Source organism: Ursus arctos, unplaced genomic scaffold (assembly GCF_023065955.2).
Source record: "Ursus arctos isolate Adak ecotype North America unplaced genomic scaffold, UrsArc2.0 scaffold_33, whole genome shotgun sequence".
Classification (NCBI taxonomy): Eukaryota; Metazoa; Chordata; class Mammalia; order Carnivora; family Ursidae; genus Ursus; species Ursus arctos.
In genome coordinates, this window is record NW_026623019.1 from 9234260 (window position 1) to 9256216 (window position 21957).

At 44.5% G+C, this 21957-nt stretch overlaps 1 protein-coding gene across 6 annotated transcripts in view; it reads right to left on the reverse strand.

Moving 5' to 3' along the window:
• DOCK8 (dedicator of cytokinesis 8) overlaps positions 1 to 21957 on the reverse strand; it is a 219260-nt gene that overhangs the window by 14422 nt on the left and 182881 nt on the right. For 4 of the 6 annotated variants that reach the window (XM_026519308.4, XM_057305576.1, XM_057305574.1 and 1 more), the window contains 11 exons: positions 18613 to 18709; positions 17120 to 17254; positions 15925 to 16077; positions 14649 to 14807; positions 13888 to 13988; positions 12968 to 13160; positions 7667 to 7810; positions 6308 to 6439; positions 5267 to 5401; positions 3770 to 3859; positions 566 to 802 (listed from right to left, as the gene is read on the reverse strand). In XM_026519308.4, coding sequence (XP_026375093.3) covers positions 566 to 802; positions 3770 to 3859; positions 5267 to 5401; positions 6308 to 6439; positions 7667 to 7810; positions 12968 to 13160; positions 13888 to 13988; positions 14649 to 14807; positions 15925 to 16077; positions 17120 to 17254; positions 18613 to 18709 — 1576 coding nt within the window. The remainder of the gene's footprint in view (positions 1 to 565; positions 803 to 3769; positions 3860 to 5266; positions 5402 to 6307; positions 6440 to 7666; positions 7811 to 12967; positions 13161 to 13887; positions 13989 to 14648; positions 14808 to 15924; positions 16078 to 17119; positions 17255 to 18612; positions 18710 to 21957) is intronic. The other 2 variants (XM_044391271.3, XM_044391272.3) reach the window with 2 other exon arrangements.

Consider the following 21957-nt stretch of genomic DNA (forward strand, 5'->3'; position numbering starts at 1 on the left):
GAAGTTCAATGAAAATAAGTGCCTTGGGCCATGTCCCAGGAGGAATCTGGGACTAGAGGCCAGCTGGTCTCCTTGCCTGTCTTGCATGGGGCCCTTCCTCCAGCTCATCACCAACTCATGCGGATACTCGCTTGCTGTTCTGGTCTCTGTTAACTAATCACACAACTCTGTCTGAATCACCTGTAAGCTTCCAAATATATAAAAATTCAATATTAAATATTTAAAATTTAAATATATATTTCATATAAACATATCATGAAAGTATACATGTTAAATATTGTCATTTTGTCATTCTATTTATGTTAAAGATATAACTTCAAAATGTAAAATATTTAAATATAAAGTAATGCTACGAAATGCGTGGCTGCCTAAATGGGATTCCCTGGCGCCGTCAGAGTCACGGGATAACCCCCAGGATACTATTTCCAGTGTGTCCCTTTCTTTGGTTTTCACTCCAGTCTCCCAGGAAGGAGCACGGAGAAGGTGTGTGTGTGTCATCCTGGAAGGAGACTCAGCATTCAGGGGTGACCTCAGTCCCGAGCCCGTTGGCTCCAGGGGCCATTACCTCTTCCTTCTGGATGACACTGATCCTGGTCTTGATGTAGGGGAAGGCGTGCATGGTGGTGAGGACGGTGTTCCGCCGGTACTGCTCGTGCAGCTCTCCCCGGGGCCGCCCCTCCAGGGTGAACGGGGTGGTGTACATGAACCGTCGCAGATTGAAATTCTTCTCAAAGTATGTTACCCTGTCTTTCATCTCATACTCATCAAAGTAGGGCTCCACGAAAGTGATCTGTATGTAGGCCTGAGGGGGAAAAGGGGGAAGGAGGAGATGAGCTCGTCCGCAAGCCACCACCCAGGATGCACTGGGGAGGCATGCTGGGACACAGCGCCACTGCTCCACCCCTGGGCCCGTCCAAAAGCCACAGAAGCTGAGCACTTCAGGCTGACGTCTGGCCTGCTCCGCACCCCCAGGGAGACAAAGGGCTGGGGGCGAGAAGGACAAGGCTGCGTGCCTGTGTGAAGTCAGGTTTCCAAGCTGCCCCTCCACGCCGACCTCACTGGTCCCACTGACACTTGGTACAAGAGTTCGCAAACTGCTATTCAGAACAGACAAGCTTTCCTTTTTGGAGCCACCACGACCACTACCCACTTAGGAGAATGGCCAGGCTGAAGGCGAGTGACAATCCTGAGCATGGCCAGGGATGGAGAGGTGCTGGAACTTTCACATACCGACGGTAGGAGTGCAGAGCGGGACAGCCCCTTCTAACGTTGGCTAGCCACTCCTTACACAGATAGATGACACTGGCCATCCGATCCCTGAACCCCGCTCTGACGTGTGTGTCCAAGAGAAGCAAAAACTCACCTTCACACACCTTGTCTACAGCAGAATTCATAATAGACAAAACCCAGAAATAACTCAAGCGCGCCTCCTGCGGGGGATGGGTAAACAGACGGTGGTACGGCCAGATGACAGGACGCGAGTCCGCAGGACAAGAGAACGGACTACTACCACACGGACGACTCCCACGTGCACTGAGCAGTGACAGAGCCAGACTCACAGGACTGTGTGCTTGCGCTTATGATTACAGGGTTCCATTTATACGACCTTCTGGAAAAGGCAAAACTACAGAGACGGATGGCAGATCAACAACAGTCAGGGGTTCAGAGCAGAAGGGAGAGGCACGGGGAGATACTTGGGGGTGATGGAACTCTTCTTGGTGGTGGTTAAACGTGTTTGTCGAAACTCACAGAACTCAACACCAGGAACGTGAACGTCACCGCACGTACTTCATTTAAAAATCTGCGTGCACGTGCACACACACACACACACACACACACACACACTGAAGAAGGGCACTTACTAAGAAAGAAGGCATCTTTAAAAAAAAAAAAAAGAATGACAGTGACCACAGTCTTTGTAATACCACCCGATGAAAAGGGTGGGGACGTCATTGACCTCAGCCCGTAAATCACTATTTAGTGTGATGAACTCCGGCTGTCGTTCTGGGTTCCGCCTCTCATCTAAAACTCTCAGCACCTGCCTTGGGCATTTTAGAAGAAGGGACAAGTGTACCGTGTGTCAGGGACGTCACTGGCGACTGTTCGCGGCATGGGCTGTGCACGCCTATCTTCCAAGGACCTCCGACACCTCTGTCTAAGCCTAGCTCAGCTCTTACCACACTCACTACCTTAGGCCTTGACTAGGGAAGGTGTCTCAAGTGAGCAAGTCTTCTGAAATCTGGAGAAAAACAAATTCTTACGTTTGGTCAGTTCCTCCCTACTTGCATCATCTCCTTAATATCCTGGAGGACAGAACTGAGGGAACAGTTTGGACTCTTCACTTTCCAGGCCTGCCAGATGGCAAACGCTCCTCTGGCCCCAGCGTTTCATAAATACCTTGAACTTGCATTATTCCCAGCAGCTTAGACGGCCTCACGCACACATCTGTCTATGAGGTGGGCTGAGCGGGAGGACAGCACCCGTGATACATTAAGGAATTTATCTAGTCTTTGTCTGCACTTGCTGGCACGCAGCTTCCAAAACCCTTGGAATGTCCTGAGGGATAGGAGTGTCTTTGTATTTTAATGAGGTGACCCAAGCTTGGTGGGTCCCAGGATGAGGGCTGGTCACCCAAAAGACCAATCATGTGATTAGAGGGTTGAGACTCCGGGCTGACTTTGGCCTCAACCAGGGAGGGGAGGTGGGGGCTGGAGACTTGAGTTCAGTAATGTGGCTCCTGAGTTAATCAGTCGTGCCCGGACACTAAGCTCTGGACAGCAAGATTATATGGAGCTTCCTGACAGGTGAACACATAGACGTGCTGGGCAAGGGCGGGGGTTAGGGGACATGCCCAAAGTCCACAAGGAGGGGGCATGGAAGCGCTGGGGTCCTTCCCAGACCTTGCCTTCTGTGTACCCTTTATCATAAAACTGTCATTGTCATAAGGCACTTTCCTGAGGTCTATGAGTCACTCTAGTGAATTCCCTAACCTGAGGGCTGCCACAGGAACCCCCAAATTAGTAACCATTTGGTCAGATGTGCGGGTGGCCTGAGGCTGGTGTCAGAAGAGAGGGCAGGGCTGTGCAGGCCTTTGCCCCTGCCACAGGCTCACGGTGGGGAGTGTCCAAACTGGATGCGGCACACCCAGCCGGGGATGGGACAGAATACACTCTCTGTAAAGGGAGGTCACTGAGGTCCAAGCCCTTCTCATCATTCCCCCAATGTCATGGGGCCCTGCACGTGGCCAGAAGAAATTCCTGCAGCCTAGAGCAGGGTGCCATTAAGCACTGGCAGTGAGAAGTTTGCATCTTTTCAGTATGTTTGAAGTTGAGTGTAAAGTTTGCATAGAAAGGCAATAAAGAACAGTGATCAAGAGGACAGACCCTGAGCTTGGGTCCTGGCTTGGACACTTGCGTGATCCTGGAAAGCTGCTTGACAATTTTGTACCTCAGTTTTCTCATCTGTAAAATAGGAATAACCACACCTACTTCAAAGGGCTCTTGGAGGATGAAATGAAGTGATGCACACAAAAGGCCTGATGCAGTGCCAGGCACACAGTTGGTGTTTAATAAATGGCAGCTCTTATGGTTCCTGCCTTGGAATATGGTTTCTTTAAGACCTAACCATATAATAGTTGAACCCTTGACAACAAAGTTTGGTCACATTTAAATGACTTTGAGAGCCCAGACAGAGGAGGTCATATTATGTTTTGGGGGTAGAACGAAGGGCATCAGAGCCTGAGGGTGATTTTTTGCAAATTTCTCCATACCTTGTTAGGATCCAACTTGGTTTTGTCCACAGGAGCAGAGTCTTTTATCACTTCCACAAATTCCTCACCGAAACACTGGCCATAAAATCCCTAGGCAAGAAGAACCAACAGATGATAAAGGCTATTTTAATGTAATGCAATTCTCTGTGTCTCAGAAGTGGAGTAAGTTTGAAACAGTGTAAGGAAGAATTTGCTCACTGATTATTGGAAGTCTTTCTGAGCTAATGAGGCAAGTTAGCATTTCTGGAGACAAAAATAAAAATATAAGGAAGCGCAGCATTGCAAACTGATGGCTGCTTCCCTAAAATAAGTGTGCTTGACCTCTAATTCTACCAATGTCTTCATATTTCCCGAAGCAGCTCCAGGGGAATGGCACTATTTACTTCTGGCCTTTTGTGCCCTAGGAACTTGGAGGTCACTCACTAGGCTTCCCAGAATGTGACAAACCACATTTCACAAGAAGACAAATCATACATTTCTAGTCCTATGGTGGAGAAACATATTAGGGAACCAAGCGGCCTGGGGTCAATTGCTAGTTTTCCTTCTCATGAGCTGAATGACTTTGGGCAAGTTACTCAACCACTCTGGGCCATGGCTTCTTTGAGTTAAGTAGGAATTAAAGTCTCTTATTTTCCAGGGGTGGATAGCATAAGGACAATTTGGCAACTAAAGTGTTTTAAGTTTTACAGCCATGAAAAAGCATAAATTCAAAGCAATACAAGCAGGCGTAAGGCATGAATTGAAATAAGTGTCAGCACTTCAGGGAACCCCAGTTACTCAGAAGGTTTTGTTTGGAGGGCAAGCCTTGACTTTCCTCCTGAGTTCTTAGTGCTTGGCCCTTTCCATGTCTGCTTTTCTCACTTTTCTCTAGGCTGTTTTCCTTTTTCTCCATCCTTTCCTCTAGGAATATGCTGCTTTTCTCTATGACATTATGGATCAAAAGTAGACAGCAGGTTGGAGTTGGGGCTTCCAGCCTACGAGATGGGACACCGACTCCGATGAGCTGCAGAGGAGGGCTCCTTGGACCAGCTCAGCAGCAAGAGCTCACTGTGCTCATGGTGTGGCTACTGTGAGCATCTCTGTGTCAGAAGGGGGATGTGTTGTCCGATGATACCAAAAGGATGACTACAACACTTCCTAGGGATAACTCAGTAATTTGGCCAGATTCAAAGTCAAGGTAATAATCTTAAGGCTGAAAAACCATTACTAAAATTTAAAGAGTGACAGGAAAGCACATGACATCAACTGACTTTTGGGTAGTCTTGAAAACAAATACTCACCCTATAAATTCATAAATTTGGACAAGCAAATGCAGAATCTTAGGGAAAAATTCTCCAAATCCTGCTTTACCTTATGATCTCACCTAATACCTTCACATTATAAATGCAATGTGAATAAATTTTTATACAGATCAATGACAAATCCATAATTAGGGGGGGGCAATGACCCACTCTAACTTGCGTTCATGAAGTATACATTGTCGAGCACTTTTCTTACCTCTAGTCTGTGAGAGATCTCAGGGAGCTTGGTAATAGCAGGCTCTTTGTAAATAAATTCCTGCTCATCTAAATCCCCAAATTTGGATCCATAGAAACCAACTCGGAAGTAAGTCCCAAACATTCTCTTGTGACCCTAGTGAGCAAAATAAGGTCATTTTTGAGGATCTATAGGCTTGGAAAGGGCAAGATTCTTCTATTATTGTGTTATAAAACATTTTATTTATTTATTTTTTGAAGATTTTATTTATTTCTTTGACAGAGGGAGACGAAGCACAAGCAGGGGGAGTGGCAGGCAGAAGGAGAGGGAGAAGCAGGCTCTCTGTGGAGCAGGGAGCCAGATGTGGGGCTTGATCCCAGGACCCTGGGATCATGACCTGAGCTGAAGGCAGAGGCTTAACCATCTGAACCACCCAGGCACCCACAAAGCATTTTATTCCTATGGCTAATATAAACTGAAATCACGCCTTTAAAAAAATGCAATGTTTATGGAAGAAACTTCGGAAATAATAAAAAAAGAAAGAAAGAAAGAGGGGCGCCTGGGTAGCGCAGTCGTTAAAGCGTCTGCCTTCGGCTCAGGGCGTGATCCCGGCACGCCGGGATCGAGTCCCACATCGGGCTCCTCTGCTGTGAGCCTGCTTCTTCCTCTCCCACTCCCCCTGCTGTGTTCCCTCTCTCGCTGGCTGTCTCTCTGTCACATAAATAAATAAAATCTTTAAAAAAAAAAAAAAAAAAGAAAGAAAGAAAGAAAGAAAGAAAGAAAGAAATGCCATGAAAGATTTCTAGGACTTCTTTGAAGTGAACTTTAAAAATCCTCACATTTCCTGGTTGTGCAGTCATCCAGGTGCTTTCTTTCGGTCTGAACTGTCTGAACCCTGGTTCTCTACCTATTCCCAGCCCCTCTCCATTGGGTAGGTAAGAGCGACAGCAATGATGTGCTCAAGGCAAATCGCTCACTAGAGAGGAAGCAGGACTAAGGATCTCTGGGACGGGGTCACCTGCTGCCAGGTAACAGGACCTGCTGGCCAGGCTCCCCAGCTACCTTGCTAATGATGCTGTCAAAAGCCTTCTGTAGCTTGTCGTGGGTGGAGGTCAGCTTCCGAAAGTCTCTGTGTGCTTCCAGGATGGGAATGACCAGCTTGTAGACCTCATTAACCGTCTCGTACAATCCTCCCTTGGAAAGAGAAAATCAACAAGAATTTAATCCAGGCGACAGTTAAGAAGAACATCCAGAGTTCGTTATGTGGTGGAGGATGGATTAGTAATGGGCGCCACAATATTTTACAGAGCAAGAGTGATGTCTGGGCTTCTCTGGGACGGCCGGAGCACGCAAACGGAACTAGACATGCGCTAAATGGTCCTATATGATGATGTTAAGTGGGCAAAAGGGTTTCCAAGGAATAAAAACAGGAGATTGGCAGCAGGGGCACGTAACTACTCAGGAAGGCAGCTCTGGCATAGTTAAATGTCATCAGGGGTCACCCTTAGCCAGATGTTTGATGCATGCCTAAAAGGAGTTGGTAGGATTCTAACTAGTTCACTTTCTTGAATTTTAGGAAAAATGGAAGTATATTGCTCTTTCTCTGAGTCCTGAAATGGAAAGCAGAAAAAAGAAAAGATAGTTAAAACAAAAAATACATAGAGGTCGTAAGGTAGGAAACTTGGAAATGAAACGTAGAAAAGAAAGAAAACTATACGGATGAACATAAAAGCGGATTAGCTAAACATAGTGAAGTGTTAGATATTTACTTGGCTTACAACTGGGGGGGGGAGGAGTGGGGTTATTAACATGAAAATGGGCAAGAGACTTTCTCCACTACCCTGAATCGCACTTACTTAATCTACCTATTTTTTTTCTCTTATCAGGAGTGTGTAGACCCAGACTAGGCAAGTGAGGGGAGTCTTAGTGGTTTGCCCTCCCACCGTTCTCTGAGCTGGTCCTGCTTTGCGCCAATCCTGAGGACTACCTAGTTGTCAGAAAGACAGCTGGTCCATCTATTCCCTCCCTCTCCTCCCAGTGGCTCCGCCCCAATATTTTTTTCCACCGGAGGGAAAACGAGGGAGTGAGAACATGCCTCATCATTTGTGGTGTAACCCTGGGCAAGCCATTTCACCTCTCTGTGGCCTAATTTCCACCCTATTAAATGGAAATAATACAGTGTAACTGCTGTGCAGCCGAAGAGCCTGCCATGAAAACCAGAATATTGCAGTGATGAAAGGCTTTCTTGGCTCCCAGCAGAACTGATGCAATTTGCATACATCAAAGTCATCTGGGGCCACCACCCCCCCCCAGCCCTGCACAGCCCAGCAGGAGGTGCGCCCGGCTCGGGGTGAAGACTGGCATTCATGGCGCTGGGAGTCTGGCCCACGCGGAGGCCCCGGGACCCCTGTGAGCACTGACCGTGCTGAAGAGTTCAGCGGCGTGCTCCAGGAGGCCCACCAGGCCGCTCTCGGTGAAGTACCGGCCCGAACACACGCCGTCCTCATCGGGTGACAAGGTGTCATCGGAGACCGCAGACTCCTCCAGCACGTTGGAAGAAATGTTCTGAAAGAGATCCCAGTATAAGCCCAGAGAACAGGGGGACCGGACTAACAAAGGGTACCAGAGGAACCCAAGATGGGGCACTGAGCCAGCGTGCGTTCAAAGTTCCTCACAGAGCCTGTGATTATAGAATGTCTCTAATTCCACCCACAAGACGCTCTGGCTGCCATTTATTTTGAAAGGATACACTGAGCAACTGGTCTTCAAAACTTACAATTTTCTTTTCTTTTTGACCTTTAGGACATACACAAAGGACACTTACCTCAGTGTAGGAACAACTGAGTTACTGTCATGAAAGACCCTATGGGACATCCAGCAGGGGTCATGGTTTTTAAAAAGGCAAAGACCAGGGGCGCCTGGGTGGCTCAGTCGTTAAGCGTCTGCCTTAGGCTCAGGGCGTGATCCCGGCGTTCTGGGATCAAGCCCCACATCAGGCTCCTCTGCTAGGAGCCTGCTTCTTCCTCTCCCACTTCCCCTGCTTGTGTTCCCTCTCTCGCTGGCTGTCTCTCTCTCTCAAGTAAATAAATAAAATCTTAAAAAAAAAAAAAGGCAAAGACCAATTAACAGCTAACGAGACTCGTGCTTCAGCAGCCCAGTGAACCTTGGAGGTGCGTTGCTACTGACTTGACTTGCAGGTGAACAGCCATATTATACAATAATAGCCAACGAGAATGTCCTCTTGGTGGCCATGTTGATGGCAATGCAACCTTTATTGTTGTCTCCCATTTTGTTCTTTTTTTCAAGATTTCCTTTACACAAACCATAGAGTTTAAAGTCTCCAGCAGAGAGTGCAGTAACCAGGGCCCGGGCTAGGATGAACCAAGTGAGAAACCGAGGGCACAACCTTTAGAGAGGCATTCAATCCCAGGGTCCACCCAATCTCAGGAAGTGATGACTCTGAACTTGCTTGACCCTAGGAGTGAGTGCTTCCTTACATTCTGCCCCTTAGGCGCCTCTTGCCTCACCCCAGCTCTGGCCCTTGCAGTGACTCTCATACTCTTGACATGTTAAAAGTCTTTTTTTTCAACCTGTCTCACAGCTGTGGACGAAACGCATATAGCGCGTAAAAGCCATGGGATATCTTCCCAGCTTAGAGATTGCAAACAGGCAGCACACATGCCACTCCTTCCTATTCCTACACTGGTAGCAGGCATAACTAATCAACTATAGCACCATTTCCCTTGAAGTTTAGATATATAGTCAGTCCTTGAACAACACTGGTTTGAACTGCACGGGTCCACTTATATGCATTTTCGAAAATATACTGGACTCTGAAACTAAGAATACTCTACATGTTAACTAATCGAATTTAAATAAAATCAATTTAAAAAATATATTGGAAAAATCTTTTGAGATTTGTGACAATTTGAAAAAACTGACAAACCGTGTAGTTTAGAAATACCAAAGATATTAAGGAGAAGTTAGGTATTATTGTAAGAATATATCATACATCTAGCATACAAAACACAGGTGAATCAACAGTTTATGTTACCACTAAGGTGTCTGTTCAACAGTAGGCTATTAGTAGTTAAGTTTTGGGGGAAGTTGAGTTATCTGTGGACTTCTTTTTTTTTTTTTTTAAAGATTTTATTTATTTATTCGACAGAGATAGAGACAGCCAGCCAGAGATAGAGACAGACAGAGAGAGAGAACACAAGCAGGGGGAGTGGGAATGGAAGAAGCAGGCTCATAGCGGAGGAGCCTGATGTGGGGCTTGATCCCATAACGCCGGGATCACGCCCTGAGCCGAAGGCAGACGCTTAACCGCTGTGCCACTCAGGCGCCCCTATCTGTGGACTTCTGACTAGGTGGGGGGTGCCCCTGTGTTGTTTAAGGGTCAACTGTATTCTCAAAATTCACGACCAACTGACCAGAGTTGGCCTGTGAAGTAAAATGATCTGCTTCCTGGCCTGGTTAGCAAAATCAAGCGAATCAACCTTAACAATCAAAGAAAAGAGCTGTCACAGTCCTCTATCTTCACATCCAAGATTTTAATGTAGTTTTAGGAATATAGGAGGCTCTCAGAATCTCTTGTGACCAGTCTTTTTTCCAAACCCGGTCTTTCTATTATAATGTTTCCAAACTGGAAATAACAGAAGGTCCCAGGGATTCAGTTGAAAGAATCTAATAACTTGAGAAATGAGTGCTATGAGAATTGTATGCAATTTTCTACAGGTAGAGGAACAGATCTGAAGTAATGTAGCTTTCTTAGCTGTAACTAGAGGGAAAGGATTCTGGCAGACTTCCCTGGCTTCAGAATCAGGGAGGTAAAAGTCAGAGCAGGATCTGAGAATGTATCCATATCTACATTTGTGGAATAAACACGGCAGTCTGGGGCATAGAATTTCAACGAGCTCAGTGCCTTGGAATTCAGTGGCCTCAAAGTTATTTTCCTTGCACAGAATTATTTATCTCCTGTTTATAATTCTTTTCCAAAAATTCAATTTTATTGGAGCAGAACGAGGTTGAAAACTAAAGCACACAGCATTTGAGAAGTCAACTCTGGACATCTGTTGTTAATGCTGTCCAGAGGTCCTTTATCCTTTTGTAGAGTAAGGCATCCTGGGGAACCATCCACAAGTCCAGGTGCAGACCTCTACTCTGGCCCAGCCAATCAGAGCATTCCATTTCTCTGGCCACTCTGATTGGCTCAGGGATGAGCACATGAGCCTGTCAGAACCAATAAGATGCACTGAGACTTTCTCAGCAACTGCTAGAAATGAGCCATCTCTCTATTCTCCTGGTCTTCAACCTGGGAAGGCATAAACCTAAATACTTCTAGTGGGCATGGGAAGCCCGTGCAGGATGAAGTCGATGTACAGGAAAGCAGAGACAGGAAGTGGTGACAACACTGAGGTCTGATGACATGGTTTGCGTCCCTCCTTTCGGTTTGGTGGGTGCTGCTCCCAGCTCGCCTCCCTCATGCAAGCTGATAAATTCCATTTCCACCCTAGGTCAGTCTAGGTTTGGTATTCTGTCACTTGCAAGCATACATTTCCAAAAAGATTTGGTATGTCTCCTTCGAGGGAAAAGAATTGGCTCAAAAGCAACAACATGATTTGGCTTCTCTTCCGTAGCCGAGAACAGCTACCTCACCGTGTTCTGTGTATCATGAAGACCTCATACTTTGCAACTCCTTCTGCTTCCCCCTTCACCTTCCTGGTCCTTCTGAGCTTCCCACGACCCCCAGGTTAGGTCAGATTATAAACACTCCTGGCATCTTGTACCTCTTTCTTACAGCATTTATCATAATTGTAATTGAATAAGGAATAGAATAGTTAGATGATGCCGCTCTCCCTGGCTAGAAGGTAAAGTTCATGAGGACACAGTAAGTGCTCAATAAATATCATCTAGAAGAATAAAGGAATGGATATAGAGATATGAAAAATAGAGCTAAATGTTCCCCTGTAGGGACAATGTGGAGGTTTTCTGTTGGTTCTAGAATAACTGCTCTATCTTGCCTTGGCATGGCTTATGATAAGCAAATCAAATGAATTCTAGGAGAAATTAGAATTCTCAAGCTTACCAAATATGAGAGTCAATAATGAAATGCCATTAATATTTAGGTGACAAATATCCAAATAGAATATAGTAACAGTCAAAAAGGCATAAAAGAAAGATATGAAATAGTTCAGTTAATAAAGCATGGAAAGAGGATGATACGATTCAACATTGAGTAAAAAACCCAAAGATTTTCTGGGAATTGAAAGAGTAGCACTTAAAATATTTACCCTTGATAATATCAAACGGCCAAAATAAATGTGATGAAAGAAGCAGATACATATCAAATTACTTTTGTAACTTTCTTTGCTTTTATGTGAATGAAAATCAGATGTGATATTTTTACGCTTTTTGGATAAGAATTTCATTTTTGGCCTTTATAACACACATTTCTGAACTGAGAACAGAAGTGATTTGCTGAGGATGAAATGTTAGAATAAATATTATTGTTACCGAATGCCGTAAGAAAGGAGGGGTTAATAATAAGAAGCAAACAGGTGCACAGGTGAAAGAGTTCAAGGGAATCAGAAGCTCCTGGCACCCCCAGCAACGGTTTCAGTGACTTCTTCGCAAAGCCTGCGGAAGCTACTCTGAATTGTCCTCTCCCTCTGGTTCACATGGCCATCGCAAAATTGTGTTGAAGAACAATACTGGAAAAAAGCCTTTTATAAAACCAGTCATATAGATTCAAACAAGGATAATACAGGCACTTACAAATGACTGTGCGTCTGGCTTGAAAAGGGCTCTGTTACCGTACTGTATTGTTCGTGGTTTCAAGGGGAGTCATTTCTGCAGATTATCTCTCTTACAAAAGGACTCATAAAACTTTTATTTTCTCTAAAGACTGTATTAAACTATTCAGCAAAAGCTATCCAAGTGGCCATTGAGCATCCTAGCCCTGAGTCAATTTTCAGACCTGGTAGACCATTTCCCTTTGCTAACTGTGGGTAATATTCAGCTTATCCTAAGAAAGTACTGGTTCAGCTCCCTTTTGCTCTTCCCAGGTCAATGTGGTTCTTCCTCGCTTTGGGACTGAAGTGTGGAATGCTACAGAGTTGGGCCATGTGATCCAAGGAATGGGTCGTGCAGGAAATCATTTCTCTAGTGTCTGGAAAATACTTTCCCAGTTGTCAATGTACTGTGCCAAATCTGTCTTTGAGAAAGAGTTTAAGTGACCTTAGAAAAACTGCTCTCTCAGTTTTGTCATCTGTTAAGTAGGAGTCATAGTCCCTTGCCTATCTGCCTGCTTTACTGGTGGATGCAGAGGGTCAAATGAAATCATGGATCTGAGTGTTTGGGAATGCCCAGAGTGCCTGTCAACTCTATATTTATTGTAAATAGTTAAAAAAAAAAAAAAAAAAAAAAACCAAGTTAGTAAGATAGTAAAGCAATTAGAAGAGGCAAATATAAGAACTAAAGCAGATTTCTTTCAGCCTTGGCACTACTGACATTTGAGGCCACATATGCATTGTAGAATGTTCAGCAGTGTCCCTGGCTTATACGTGTCAGATGCCAATGCTCCCCCTCACCACCACCACCCCCCCGTTGTAACAACCAGAAATGTCTCCAGAGATCTTCAAATGCCTTCTGGGTTGGGAGGCAAGACCACCCCCAGTTGAGAACCATGGCTCTCAAGGAGAAGCTGCATTTGCCCCCCACCTGAAAACTGACGCTGCCCACGGGCAGGTAGCTGTGGTCCTCCAGCATGCTCAGGTACTCGGCCACTAAGGCAGCCGCGTGCACCAGGCACATGGCTGCCTCCGTGTAGCATTTCTTCTTGGTGTGTTTCTCGGCCATGTTCTGGAGCCAGGTCAGCCGCAGATCAGGAGAGGTCTGGTAACTCTTGGCAATTCTGAGGACAGATGGAGAACGTTTCAAGGACAGCTGGTTAATGACACTGTTTTTCTACTGTGCATGGCCACTTTTTTCTCCCAAAGAATCCCCCCCCACCCTTAGAGGTTTTCCCCACCTGTTCAAAAAATGAGAGAAAAAGCAAACATTTATCAGTCTAGTTGTTTTCATTCCACAGGTAGGGTGTGCTGGACATCAAGAAATAGCATTTACTTAAAGTTTTATGGGGAAGAAAAAGGCCCAATCAAACGAGGTCTATTTTAATGGATCTCTAGCAATTTTCTTCCTTTTCTTTCCTTCCTCTCAGAATAACAACAAAAGTACGACCCATCTACGACATCACATCCGATCCAATTTATTTCTATAAGTAGTTTCTCCTGAACAAGGACCTTAAGACAGTTTGAAACTATAAAGTAAAATATGATTTCTAAATAAAACTATACATCTCTGTCCAAATATAACTGGAAAAAAACATATAGGAAATAATTCGTATGATAATAGTTCTTTTCTCTCCTTCTTTGTAAAAGATACCTCAGTTTAAATTAGGGGGATATTTCTAAAAATATGTACATGAATCAGTCCACTCTGAATATTAATTTCTACATATGCAAAGGATGCCATCCAAAACTGAACCCACATGGACCAAGATAATGACACTACCAAGACCTCCACAGTGACAAACCCTAGACCCTCAGCTGACACCCTCTGACTTTATCAGAAAAGTGTACCTGTACATGAGATCCATAAGCATCTCGGGATCTTCCTGAAATTCCCTCATTTTCACCGTGTCATATAAGATGCTGTTCAGATTGCAGAGAAGTTCTTCCACCTGCAAAAAAGCGAACACCTCTAAACAATCCTGGCTTTGTCATCCATGGTACCAAGCTAGGGCTGCATTGGAAGGGCATGGGACAGCCACAGGCGGGCTTCTCTGTGGGAGCAGAACTCACAGGTGGAGGGGAGGCTGGATGGACCCTGCATGGCCTTCATCTTTGCAGGTCCACGTGCTTCGGAGGCCCAGATGTGAGTTGGCCCTTGGGATCCATGAATTAGCTCTGAATCCTTATACTATCTTCCCTCTTGTTTAAAGTAACTTGAACTAGTTTCAGTTATTTGCAACCTAGAAGAACCCTCAACTGTACTCCGGAACATCAGGTCTTTTTATACCAAATAAGAGGCAGCTTAGGACTTTAGCTTACGTTATTTACATAAATATATATATATATGGCTAATAACTAATATATATATAGTAACCAATATACAGTATGCTATATATTATATATTGCATATAATATATAGTGTGTTGTATATTAAATACATATATATACATAATATTTATAAATCTTATATATAACACAGAACTGCTATATAATTACATATTATATATAATACATGAATACACAGTATACACACACACATATATATACCCAAGTTTATACCTGTCTGATCCTGAACCTGTGTGTGAGATAAGGCACCCTCTTCAGCTTACCTGGGTGGGGAAAGGAGTGGCCTGCATGGCTGTGTCCTCTTCTGCATAGGCCAAGATCGTCCTCAAGGATCTTCTCAGGTACTCCTCATTAAAGTCTGGTGCTTTGCCCACCAAAGATGCCAGAGACATGGTGACTTGCATCTTCACTCTTGCAAAGTTCTGCATCAGGAAGAGGAAAGATGGAACAAACAAGAGGCACTCAGCTAGCAGGTAATGGAAGGCGGCGGAGCCAGGCACCAGGAACTCCCCAGTGCTTCTTTTACCCCATCTCAACCGTTTCCTTTTCTCTCAATGAAATGTGAGCTCTACTTTGCACAAGATTCATATTGTTGTTTAAATGGTTTAAATGGACTTTGCTCTGACATAAATCTGTCAGCTGCCTTTAAATTTTCATTGAGGACTGGATGGCCTCCATGCTGTAAGGCTGGGAGGTTCCTACAAAGTTGGGTCTCAAAGATGGATCCTTTTGTACCAACTTTCCTCTTCTTGGAACTTGACTTGAACTGGAAAAAGGAACAGTATCTCCATGGCCACACTTTCTGAGATTCGGGACCTTGGACAGGCAGTGACTTTCTGTTTCTCCTTCCCTTCCAGCCCTATGGAAAAATATGATTATCCTGAGGGTCCCCGAGAAAATGTCCTAAATATTTTCAATAGTTATGCCTTACATATGACAAGGACCCTGTCTTTTTCCTCTGGGCCAGTTTATCTTTTAAGATCTCTTGGACATGTACGTTAACATGACCACAAATGTAAATAATCTCGATAAGCTAAAATCTAGATAAAACTAAACAAAGATCTAGATAAATCTAAATACACTAAAATCTAGATAAACTAAAGCAAAGGTGAACTCTTCTGCAATAAAGCCGAATTCCAAAGGCTGCAAAGCTTCTATTAAAACACAGGTGCAGATGATACTGCTCATTCAAATTCTCCTCCGTAGGTCATCCGGTACCATTCAATCAGAATTCGGAAACAAGACAAACGCTTCTGAATTCTTAACCTGCCTGCTGTATTTTTCCCCACAGAGGACAACTTTTAATCTCCCAATATTCATTCACTTGTCCTCGAAACACGCAGATGGAAACCACCGCATTCATCGGTCTTCTTCTTCACTTGTGATTGCAAACCCAAAGGCCGCTATCCATCTCCATCATCCGTTGTCGCCTTCCCATGGGACAGAAGGAAATGGCGATCCCGCAAACTTTTCCTCAACCGAGGCTTTGCACTGACTTTCTCTCCATTTCTGGGCCACCCCGCCGGTGGGAGCGCTTACACTGGTGGCTCCAAAGCTGAACCTCATGAGGAGGTAGAGGGTGGCACAGGCTTGGCTCCGGGTGACGTCCATGCTGCTGCTGCAGTGGTGTAACACTCGCTGGCACAGGTCCGCACACTGCTCCACCTCCTCCTCAAACAGCAAGTCCCCGAACTACGAGAGACACAGAGGCCGTGAGGCAGCCCTTGGCACCTTCGTGTTTTTTCTGGACTGGATGCCTGTTGAAATAGGCAATGTCTGCTGGGACAAGCGGAAAGCCTAGAGGAGCTCATGCATTGCTCTATGAAGATAATGAGCTCCTTGAGTCAGAAGATGAGTCGAAACAATGGAGCCGACTTAAGATTTAATTATGAACTTCACCACTAAGCTCAGGGCCGCGTAGTTAACCGCATTGTCAGCCAGGTTGCACTTGCTGGCAAAGTCACCTCTCTGCAGGAAGGATCCCGTGTTTACTGAGTCCCCAGGAAATGACTGGTGACTAAGAAAGAGAAAATAATCCTGACAGGGGAGAGCAGAAGAATTCTACTTTCTAAATGTAAAAGATCCCGGGCTCCTGGCTGCCTCAGTTGGAAAAGCATGCAACTCTTGGTCTCAGGGTCATGAGTTTGAGCCCTATGTCAGACATAGAGATTACTTAAATAAATAAATAAATAAATAAATAAATAAACTTAAAAAAATGTAAAAGATCCCATTAAGAAGGTACCACCTGAGATTTTTCCAATCCAGGGGGAGAAATTAAACTGCATTAGACCACTTGATGTAAGAAAAATCTATATAATTCAGGCTATGAGAAATTTACTTCTGAATCTTCTCTCATTTTACGACATGATGTTTTGCAAGATTTACTGATAGGTGTCATGTTTAGGACATTAATCTCACCCAGATGTGGTATTAAAAGGGGTGAAAGGTAAAGGCGCTCAGCTATTTTTGCTCTCACGTCTCCAGCGAGTGGCCATGTCAAATGTCTATAGTTCTGTCCACGTTTCAAGTGTGAGAGCCACTGTTGTTCTTAATGGTGACTTCTCAAAAGAAATCAGGGCATCTGCTTTATTCTTAGGTAGACTTAAAACCTTTACCTTGATGTCACTTAATAGCGTGCCGTGTGGGTTTTGGGGCACCTGATGGGAGAAGTGTGAAGCCAGATGAGACTCTCAGCTCTTAATTAGGAGTAAGAAAACAAGCAGCCCATGTTTACCTTGGCAATGAGAGCCCGGAGTGTCGCAAAGCAGTGAGTCAGGTAGGTGGTGCTCTGATCGCAGCTCAGAGAATTCACCAGGACCCTTAGAACACCTCCCAGCAGGCTGTCTTTACAGTCCAGAGCCGAGCTTGCCTGGTGGGAAGGAAGAACAGCGTCACTGAATCCCTGCGCTGTGCCAGGGAGCGGAGGGGTGAAGACACAAGTTGGTGCTCTTGACAATTAGCATAGCGATGCTGACGTTCCGTCTCTCGTAGTCTAAGATATTCGGCGTTTGGCCTCCACACACAACATCCATTACCATGACAGCTGAAGACCTATTTCTAAATGACTTTATTGCAAAACTCCCAAATGGTTTGGGATTTATGTCCAATTCCGGGCTGCTAAACTAAGTTATAAGGCATACCTCCCCCCACCCCAGACAACAGCTCTTGGAATGTTCTTTCTTTATATAGAAGCCACAGCTTTCCTTGTGGGCTTCAAAACACAATTGTCAGCCTCCCAGTACAAAGGGGGCTGTGTGGTGGTGCCGTGTTTCTAAATAGAACAGCAAGACTAAAACCACCAAAGGGAATGACAAGAAAGTGCCACTTCTTTGGGGGAAAAAAAGCATCTTGGGGACTGGTAAGTATATACCAGTCAAAGCAGTGATGGATAGAGATATAATCAATATGATGCCAAGTAGTTAAGATATCAAAGATACCACATACTTTTTGTCTTTATGTTTCTATAACAATGACTTTGAATTTAGACCACCTAAAAGTAGGATAACTAAGGTTTCCCTGGGTTTCAACAACATTTCTTTTCCTAGCTCCAAAAAGCAACATTCAATCTACCTAAATAAATGATTTCTCGCTGGAAACATGGAGGGACTCCTTTCTCAGGTTAACCAAAAAACCCATTATCATGTAGACTTCTGGGAATTTTTGGAAACACTCACTTAGGAGATAAAATTAGTACGGTAAATTGTCTTACTGCAACGTTCATAGTGGCACTATGCTTTTCTGCAGTGGGTATGGCAAATTCATGCTACAAGTGACTTTGCTTCACCAACCTGGTCCAAGGTAGACCTCATTATTCAGACCTAGCACCCTTTTCATCTGGTCCAGTCATAATCTTAGCTCCCATACTAGATGTCAACCATGATTCAACTGCAGTTCGCCCATGAAAGAAACAAAACAAAAACCCTAGCTACCATCCCTATTCTTGATCATCAGCTATAAACCACCAGCTATGTTATACACTCGGTACACACCTGGCAGATTTAACTCTGAGGGTCACCTTGTCAAGCACCCAAGTGAGCAGCGAGGCAAAGAAGCCAGAAGAATGTTCAGTATCTCTGGAATTTGTAAGGTGAACACTATTGTAAATGGTTAAAAAAAAAAAAAGGCGTTTTGGGATCACGTTTCTTTCCCAGTTCTCCATAAAGAGTTCCTTATTAAATTCCAGGAAACATATTCATGTTGAACAGATCAGGTGTGTGTTGTCCTCACCTGGATAATGTTCTCCTGCATATCCAGGATGATTAAATTTGCTTCTGTAGCCAGATTGCCACTGATCAGGGCTTCTTGATCTAACTCTGCCTTTGTTCTAAGAAAAGAAAAGAAAAAAAAAAAAAGAGGTCAAATTAAAGAGCATATCAAACCTGGCCACATTCCAGGGATGGCAATCTATGCACCAAGGCGTAAAGAAATGTCTGAATAGTCCATCTTGAAGTGAAAACAGAGGAGCTGGCCAGAGGTAACCAAACAGTACAGGGCACTTTCTGAGATTAGTGCCTGGTGGACACGATTTTCCAGATCAAGTCTACAGGTCATCCGCAGCCCCACTACTACGAATAATGATGACAGTCACAGAAAGAACAAAATGGGGAGAAAAGCAATTATTGGTTGCCACTACCAGTCAGGCTAGACAATCTCGACTGCTGTGTGAAGCCTCGGCCCGTTCCTGGGTTTCCTGCATGAGAACCAATCTAGACCTGAATCAAGGGAAGCCTCTGCCACAGGCCAGAGGGAGCCGGACTGGGTGTGATCTGAATTTGGCAGACAGCAGTGCTGCTGGATTGGGAAAGCTGCTACTTCTGAACTGGGGCAGGGAAGAGTCAGTCTCTTGACATCCCAAAGGCCCCCCTGAGGGTTGCTCAGTCAAGTGGGGACCTTTTGTTTTCTCCCCAGTGCGCAGCAAGGTGGCATTCCTGTGGGACAGCAGGTCATAGCACATCCAGCTGGGTGTTACTGGTTACTAGCCACTAGGGAATGGTAAGGAATGGGAAATTGCCTGGCACCGCTTCTCAGCACGGTTTCCATTTTGAGGAACCAGAACGTTTCAGGCACTCGTTCATTGATTCTCATAAAATCTAAGTGAAGATGGGAAGGGATATTTTGTATCATCTAAATTTAGTGGCCAGAAAAGGGAAGGGTGAAGAATTCATTTCCCCAAGATGCCCCAGAGGCCAGTATGTTGCCATGGGGGTTGGGGCGTCATGATGTGAGCCCACAAGTCTTGGACCAGAATCACCTCTTCTTGAGTCCCCTTCATCCAACAACGGGAGCTCTGCCACTGCTTATATACTACTGAGGGCTCAGAATAAATGTTTCCTTGTGTTTTAAATGTTTCCAAGCTGGGGCGCCTGGGGGGGCTCAGTCGGTTAAGCGTCTGCCTTTGGCTCAGGTCATGATCCCAGGGTCCTGGGACAGAGTCCTGCATTGGGCTCGTCTGCTTCTCCCTCTGCCTGCTGCTTCCCCTGCTAGCTCCCTCCCCCGACAAATAAATAAAATCTTTAAAATTTTCAAGCTTTGGACAGGCTCTCTGGTCCCAAGGGGCTCTATGTTGTTGTTTTTCATTCTGCAAGTGATAGTATTTGTGTAAGAAAAGTGAAATATGAAAGCTATTTTTAAAAACCGTAGATTTTTAAATCGGTAGATTTCGATTTTGAGCAGTGCTACGCAACAGAAACATAATGAAAAACACGTATGTCATTCTCCATTTTGTAGCCACACTAAAGAAAGCAAAAAGAAATAGGTGAGAGTAACTGAAAATATTTTACTTGACCCAATGCAGAAAAAAAATTGTCAATGTGTAATCACTATAAAAATTACTAATGAGATATTTTCCATTCCTTCTTTGGTGCTAAACTGTCAAAATCTGGCCTGTATGTTTCACTTGTAGCACTAATGTGGCTGCTCCATGGGACAATGCAGACCTAGATCTGGTTTTCATTTTTGTTGTCAAAGTTTCTCAATTGTGGTAAAATACACATAACATAAAATTTCCCATCTTAACCATTTTTAAGTGTATGGTTCAGTGGTATTAAGAACATTTGTATCTTCATGCAACTATCACTGCCGCCAATCCAGTTTTTAGAAAGCCAGCCAGCCTGTCCTTCAAAACACTGGTCCTAGGAGCACGTGGGGGGCTCAGTTGGTGAGGCCTCAGCCTTTGGCTCAGGTCAGGATCCCAGGGTCCCAGGATCGAGCCCCATGTCGGGCTCCCTGCTCAGTGGGGAGTGTGCTTCTCCCTCTGTGTGTGCGGCTCATCTCTCTCTCACTCTCTCTCTCAAATAAATAAAATCTTAAAAAAAAATAAAACACTGGTTCTAAAATTGGACTGGACAATAGCATCACCTAGAGAGTTTTACCAAATACTGGTTGCTGGGTCCCACTGCTGGAGGTTCTGAATTCATTGTTCTGGGCACTGGGAGCTCTAAGAGCTCTCCTGGTGATTCTAACGTATAGCCCAGTTGAAAATCATTGCTCTAAAAAAACAGATCCAAAATAATTGAAAAATGACCTGAAAGAACAAGGTGAAAGACATTGCTATTGGAATTACAAAAAGTTTTCCAAACAGCTAACTGGAGGAGTTACAATTGTACTATGGTTTCTCTTGAAAAACAAAACAAAACAAAAAACCCACGTCGCCCCTGACCAGGGAGTCCTGGGAGGCCCTGCTCGGAAAGGCTCAGTGTGGTGTTACTTCTGCGAGCAAACGGGAAAGGTTTCCCAAAACCTCAACTTATGAAGCCCGGGCCAAACATGTCTCGTTAGACTCTTCTCCTACTCTCAGAGAGTAAATGGTCTAACACCCTAAGTGGTTCTATAGCACATTAATTCACGAGTATTTCTTTCATTTTGTTTTTTGGGGAAGACAAGGGGTGCGTTGCCTGAACTAGAATTTACGGATTCTCAGAACCAAAAGATCTCAAAAATTAGTTCAGGCAATGAGCCCCCTGTCTTCCCCAAAAAACAAAATGAAAGAAATACGCATGGAGTTATGTGCTCGAAGAATAAAATACCCAAAGCAAATGGATATTACTAATAAGACCAACAACTGGGCTTTCTCAGTAACATCTGTAATAAAAATGTGTTTATCTCCTTCACGTTTTAAAATAAATTTGACTCTCAAAAGTCCCGTAAGTGAACTAGAATGATTCATTCTTGTGATGACAACAAAGACAGTAACCGTATTTACTGACAAAATAACACTGTTAGGCAAGTCTGCCCCACCCCCACACCTGCGTGACGGGGGCTTCATACCCTGTGGAGATGGGCGACCTACACCTTGTTGAATGCGTGGGGCGGGGTCTTCAACCATGTAATGTTTTGCTCAGTGGACCCTGAGATTCATTAGGCCATCTGCTGCAAAGAGGACCAGCAGACATGAGCTGTCTGTTCAACATATTTAGTTTTATGTCCTTATATAGTCAAATTCTTACACATATATATCTCATACATTGCAATTCAAGAAGCAGGACTTTTCTTCTTTCATTTTCTATATTTTTGGCTGATAATAGCATACACATTATCTTATGTATATGTGTATATATGTGTGTGTGTGTGTAT